This window comes from Ipomoea triloba, chromosome 2 (genome assembly GCF_003576645.1).
Source record: "Ipomoea triloba cultivar NCNSP0323 chromosome 2, ASM357664v1".
Classification (NCBI taxonomy): Eukaryota; Viridiplantae; Streptophyta; class Magnoliopsida; order Solanales; family Convolvulaceae; genus Ipomoea; species Ipomoea triloba.
Genome location: NC_044917.1, coordinates 14,690,962 through 14,697,506, shown reverse-complemented (window position 1 = coordinate 14,697,506; position 6,545 = coordinate 14,690,962). Strand labels below are relative to the sequence as shown.

The 6,545-nt window shown below is 36.7% G+C and overlaps 1 protein-coding gene across 1 annotated transcript; it reads left to right on the top strand.

Moving 5' to 3' along the window:
* Positions 1-532: 532 nt before the first annotated feature.
* On the top strand, positions 533-6,084 carry LOC116011418 (calcium sensing receptor, chloroplastic). The gene is made up of 6 exons (XM_031250979.1): positions 533-863; positions 1,589-1,834; positions 2,977-3,169; positions 4,077-4,218; positions 5,413-5,544; positions 5,664-6,084. Exons 1-6 carry the CDS (start codon positions 615-617, stop codon positions 5,899-5,901), a joined length of 1,200 nt encoding a protein of 399 aa, XP_031106839.1. The 5' UTR covers positions 533-614; the 3' UTR covers positions 5,902-6,084.
* The last annotated feature ends 461 nt before the right edge of the window (positions 6,085-6,545 follow it).

Below are 6,545 nucleotides of genomic sequence, written 5' to 3'. Positions count from 1 at the left end.
TTTATTTTTTTTTTTTATAAGTCGCCGCTAGGCACTAGTCCACCTCCCAATTAGCGTCTAGAGCCTACTGCAACCATGAAAGGAGTAAATGTTGGTAGCATTTTTCATTACATAATTTAGTTTGATCAGGGAAACCACAGAAAATGAATAGTTTACAGATTCGGAGGAGACCCCTTCTCATAATGAGAATAACCCTATTCCAACCTGGTCCGGTATGGAATGAACTTATAATCATGGAATGCTAACGGGTAAAACAAGTCGTTTCAATTTGTTTCTTGGCTTTTGGCTTGATGCATGTCCAAAATAAGGCCAAAATGTTGTGATCTGACAATCAATCATAGACCAGAACAGCAACGAGTTGCAGGCAAGCTGGAAAAGCTTCACTGGCAAATTTAGTGGAGGCCCACATCTCTCATCTTGTATGCCACGCGTCACAATCTTTGTGGCATAATCTTTGTAACCATTGAAACTCTCAACCCTTTAATCAGTATATTCAAGGAAGCATATTTTGCTTGAATTCTCATCACACGTTTGTGCGGTGAAAATGATTAAAACCGGACTATCACTTGCAAAGTGCACACACAGTGAGTAGCGAGTGGACCCAAAGCTGTGAAATGGCAATGGCCGTGACTGTGAGAGCTTCCGCCACCGCAAAACCACCACTTCCTCCGCCGCAGTCTCCACCTGCACCCAAAACCCCTTCTCTCGCTAAACTGCCATCGAAACCATACTCCACTACCAAGTCTTCATTGCTGTCTCTCTCGACTTCGACTGTCTCCATCTTCGCTCTCTTCAATGCTCCTATCTATGAAGCTAAAGCTCTCAGCTTTCCCAAAGAAGAAATAGTCTCCTCCATCACCCAGGTAAGATTCTTTACATTCAATTCTACTTTGATTTTCACATTTTCCTTCCCGCCCATATCTTGAAATTGCCCAATTTTGCTAAAATTTTCAACAACCCTTATGCTCCGCCGCATGCTATTGAATAAACAATGCTCAAGTATTGATACAGCGTAGTATAATTCAGTGCATGTAATTTGCTAGTTTCTAGGGGAAGAATGTCAGTTCTCACTCTCTATAATTTCATTTTGAACAAATTTCACTTTTGGTTCCTAAATATTATACCTGAATCAATTTAATTTTTTTTGGAACAAATTTCACTTTTGGTTCCTAAATATTATACCTAATCAAATTTAATCCTTTTACTATTAAAATTTTTTAATTATGTGCATGAGTATGTAATTTGTATCATACCGTCCAATTTCCTAGTCAACTATTACCGAAAGTGTTACTTCCGGGAGTATTCTTCCCGGTAGAAGCAAATGCAGTGTTCCTTACGGAAGGTCGGAAGGAGCACTTCTTGCAATAAGTGGCTAGGAAATTGGCCGGTTGAACCAAATATGATACAAATAATATAATCATGTACCTAATTAGAAAATTAGAAAATTTTAATAGTGAATGACCAAAGGTGATTCACGTATAATAGTCAATGACCAAAAGTGACATTTTCTCATTTCATTTTGGTTTGTTTTTGAGACACTTTTTTGGGGATTAATTGGTACCCATTTGCTTAAATTTGATTTTGTTAGGTGGAGTCTACGATCAATCAAGTGCAACAATTGGGTTTGAGTGTTTTTGATACTGCTCAGAGGGTGATAGGGCCAGTTGTTGAGTTTGTGAAGCCTGGCGTTGATGTGGCATTGCCAATTTTAAAGCAGGCTACAGATGAGGCAGTCAAGGTTGCTTCTCCTGTAGTTTCTGATGCCTCCAAGAAAGCACAAGAGGCAATTCAAGGCTCTGGCTTTGACACTGAACCCGTGCTAACTGCTGCCAAGGTTTAACTTTGCTTTTAATCTGTCAATTGGTTGACTGCTCTAAAATGATGCACAAAGAACAAATAAGAAGGATTACTGTATCCCTTTAATTCAATCAGTCTTGACATTTGTGAATTTCTCCTCCTGAGGCATTTGGTTGGGAGGTGGGAATTAGGGAGGAAATGAAAGAATAAGGTGAGAATAAAATAGGAATTCAAATTACATTGTTTAGTTAGGAGTAATAGAATTATTCGGAATGGAGAGGGAAGAGTGATATAAAGACTAAAATACTCTTATGTAATAATAATAATAATCAAGGACAAAAAAGGTCTTTTTCTTCTTCTTCTTCTTCTTTTTTTTTTTCTTTTTTTTTTTTTCCTTTTTCCTTTCCTTTCCACACATTTGGTTGGCATGAATTCAATTTGGTTGGAAAGAATTACAATTCTCTCAATTCAATGAATTGCAATTCATAGTCCTCCCCATATGAATTGCAATTCAACCACACAAAGGAAACGAAAAAAGAAGAAAATGACATATTTGCCCTTGAATATTATTATTATTATTATTACACAAGGGCATTTTAGTCTTTATATTACTCCTTCTCTTCCCATTCCCAATAATTCTATTCCTACCTACAAAACTATGTAATTTGAATTTCTACTTTATTCCCACCTTATTCTTTTCCTAGTGAATTGCAATTCTTTTCCACGTAATTCATTTTTTCCAACCAAACACCCTTGCAATTCATGTAATTTCTGCTGCCAAAGAGAAACATTGCAATTAAATTGCTACTACACTCTACCAAACACAACATTAAGAGTTGATATGTCAACAATTTTCTTATGTTTCATATTTGAGCCTAGCATTGCTACAAATTTAATGGGTTGACATCACTATGAACATTTTGGATGATACCAACCTGCAATATGGATTATGAGTGAAATTAGTTTTCTTCTTTAAAATCATCCTCTGTGCTTTATTTCTGTTGAAAGCTAAGGGATAGGTATTTATGCAGATAAGTGTGGGGTTGTTTTGTGAACAAATTCTATCCTTGACTAGTGCCCGATTGGTGAAAGCAAGATTAAACTATGTTCTTCCTTAACTACATTGAAACACTACTTTTCCCAGTTGATCATGGAAATTTGTGCATATTTTGCTTGCAGACAGTTGCTGATGCAGCACAGCAGACCTCCAAGGTGATTGAAGGTGCCAAACCTATAGCTTCAACAACGGTTGAATCCATCTTATCTGCAGACCCAACGCTCATTGTGGGGACTGGTGGGGCATTATTCATTGCATATCTCCTCATTCCACCCATCTTTTCAGTCATCTCTTCGACCCTTCGTGGTTACAAGGGTAATACGCTTTGCTCTCCTTTAAAATTTATATCCAAATTTTAATTACTATGTATTTGAATAGTGAATTTTACAGAATAATACAGAATGTGTTTTTTTTTTCTGCTCATTAACTAAGTTTTTACCCATAACCCAAATGAAGACCGGTCTTTCAAGTGGTTGTTTCATAATTTGAAAGAAGATTGTCTGATATGGTTGTGTTCTAGAGTTAGGCTGCAAGAATCTTTGAAGTAGTATAAATTAGAGATATATCTAAATTAAAAAGTCTGGGCTTGTACCTTGTAGCTTGTCAGCTTGAACATTTTAGACAGAAACTTGGAATTGGAAATGAAACAAACACTAGTAAATTTAATGAGTTAATTCCATTTTTGGTCCTAGATTTATAGGCGTCATTCCACTTTTAGTCCTTTTTTTTCAAAAGATCCCATTTTGGTCCTAGTGTTATTGTGGTATCACCATTTTTGGTCCTTTATCAACAAAATCGTTAAAATTCTCATAAATGCAAGGGCATTTTGGTCTTCAAATATGGAATTTTTTTCAAAAAAGTAAAAATAAAAATATAGCGGATCAACTTACTTTGTAAAAAAAAGATCAAAATGCCCTTGTATTTAACGTCATTTTAACGATTTTGTTGAAGTAGGACCAAAAATGGTCATCTCACAATAATACTAGGACCAAATATGGATGTTTTAATTAAAAAGGACTAAAAGTGGACTACTAATGTACACCAGGAAGAATGTGGAAATCAATCTAAGCTTTGTCAAACAAACCAATAAAAAATCCTTCCTATGGTTGCATTTCTGATACTTCTGACTCTCTTCCCCTCCATTCTTCTCTTTCCTTTATCATTTTAATTACTTGACCAAATTGATTTAAATTGAGATGCTTTATCTGGAAACTGATGTCAGGTGAGCTCACTCCTGCTCAAACTCTGGATCTGATGTCTACCAAGAATTACAATCTGATTGATATTAGGTCAGAGACAGACAAGAGCAAGGCTGGAGTTCCTCGCCTTCCATCTAATGCTAAAAATAAGATGATTTCTATCCCGTAAGTAGGCTTCTCTCTGAGCTAACTTCATCCTTCTGATAGAATTTAATTATTCGTAATAGTATGCACTTTATCAATTGATAATATATCTTGCTTTCGGGCTTTAGATGGTTTCTATCTGAAGTACACTCAGTTTCAAGAACATAATTGACATTTGATTAAGCGAGAATCTACGAATCTAGCATGGAGATAATTAAAAAGAGTTAACTTACAAACACAATGAGAAGATCATCTTGCTAATGGGAGAATGTCTTTGCTAGAACCATCTGGCATCTGCATATGATTTCATGTGGATGCAGACGTAGTGTACACTTCCAAGCACTGAGTCCTGGATCATAAATAACTGCTAGAGTATGAGTACACAACTTCTCATTTGGGCAAAATATTGCATTCCATATTACAGTGCATTAGTCTATTTCTCACTAACATTTTTTAAGGTTTCCTGATGCTATGATTTTTTTTTGGTTTTCCCATGATACTGCTAGTTGTCAATAGCTAATTAAGCATATTACGGAATGTGCATTCAAACTGTTGGGTGGAGGCCGGTAAAGGGTCAAGTCCAGCAATTGGTGGCTAGGAGGATTGTTGGGCGGAAGCCGATGAAGGGCCAAGTCTAGCACCCTGCCATTTGAAAATGTGGTGGTGGTATATAAGAAAATAAAAGTTGTGCCATCGCTGTGACGGATTTGAGTCCCAGCGAGCGTAAAAACTGTGCACTTAAAGACTAACAAGTGCTGAGAGGGGAAATTGTTGGGCGGAGGCCGGTAAAGGGCCAAAGTCAAGTAATTTGTAGTTAGGGGGGTTGTTTGCCTCTCGAAAATGTGGCGGTGCTGTACTGCTGTGGTGGTATATAAGGAAATAAAAGTTGAGCCTTTCGTTGTGAGCTATGGTTTTTGGCGTAGTGGTAAGCGCTTTGATCTTAACACAAAGAATTAGAACATAGGAAACGACTAGAAACATCCTTCTTTGCGGCACAATTCCATTCTTTAGCTTGCACTTGCTTCATAGTATTGCGCTCTTTGTTAGAGTTCAAAGAGATTTATGCCATAATAATAGATCATTTTCTTTTGCGAACCATATTTCGTTATAGATGCATGACGAATGAAACTATGAAAGATTAAACTACCAAATGTTTGCTAAAAACTGCTACTTTGAACCTATTGCACTCTTACAAGTCTATTTTATCTGTTTCAGTTTGGAAGATTTACCAAATAAGGTAAGGAGCCTTGTGAAAAATCCCAAGAAAGTACAAGCTGAATTGGTAGCTGTGAAAATATCATATCTGAAGAAAATCAACAAGGGATCCAATATTGTTATCCTCGACTCGTGAGTTCTCTCTTTAAGCTTCCTACACATTTTCAAAACCAACACTCTTTGTGATTATCACAAGGTGAATTCAGTTAGTGCCTTTGAATTGATGAACACGACGTTCATAAAATGATCAGGTACGCGGATTCATCTAAGACAGTGGCGAGAACCCTGACGAGCCTGGGATTCAAGAATTGCTGGATCGTGACCGATGGCTTCTCTGGAAGCAAAGGGTGGCTGCAGAGCCGGCTAGGCACAGATTCATACTTCCTCTCCGCCGCTGAAGTTTTGTCTCCATCGCGCATTATTCCTGCAGCAACGAGGCGTTTTGGCACAACAGGAACTGCGAAATTGCTGCCGGGGGGTACTGATTAAATGTTCCACCTTGTACAACAAACAGTCATATAACTGTGATTCTATATAGTTAGAGATCCAATGCATCTTTCTGCTGCAATTCTTTCATTAGTTCTAATGAATCAAATCTTTTGCATATTAGAACTGTGAATACTTATACTGCTAAGATGGTTTACTAGCAATAACAATATCAATGTTCATAAATTATAGTATTATACTGCCCAGGGGAAAACAGGACAATCATTACATTGCATGATTGCATCTATTCAAGTCAACAAGTTTAGACAGTTGGAGCTGCTTAGAAGTCTGTAAGAAGACCAATATACAGCTGATAAGGATAGCCTCATTCATAAATTGACAACTCATCACTAGAGATGAAAATAGGCTAAGTTGAGCCAAACTTTGAAAAATTAGGTATGAACCTACTATGAAAACTTCTCAGCATAGGTTTGAGCTTGTAAGTAGGTTTTATTTTAGGCCAAAACCTGAATTTACAATAGACATGACCTAGCCTAAAACCGTTTTAAAGGCCTATTTATTATGTAAGGGCAAATTATATTGTGTATCATGGTCCAGATTATAATTTAGACCACAGAACAATATTTATTTCTAATATACTAAGGCTCATATTTAATGTACTGATTTTAGATAATATACAAATAATG

Coding starts and splice junctions, on each gene's coding strand:
- LOC116011418 (XM_031250979.1), top strand. CDS start 615: ATGGCAATGGCCGTGACTGTGAGAGCTTCCGCCACCGCAAAACCACCA. Junction 3,170..4,076: donor GACCCTTCGTGGTTACAAGG/GTAATACGCTTT, acceptor AACTGATGTCAG/GTGAGCTCACTCCTGCTCAA. Junction 4,219..5,412: donor AATAAGATGATTTCTATCCC/GTAAGTAGGCTT, acceptor TATCTGTTTCAG/TTTGGAAGATTTACCAAATA.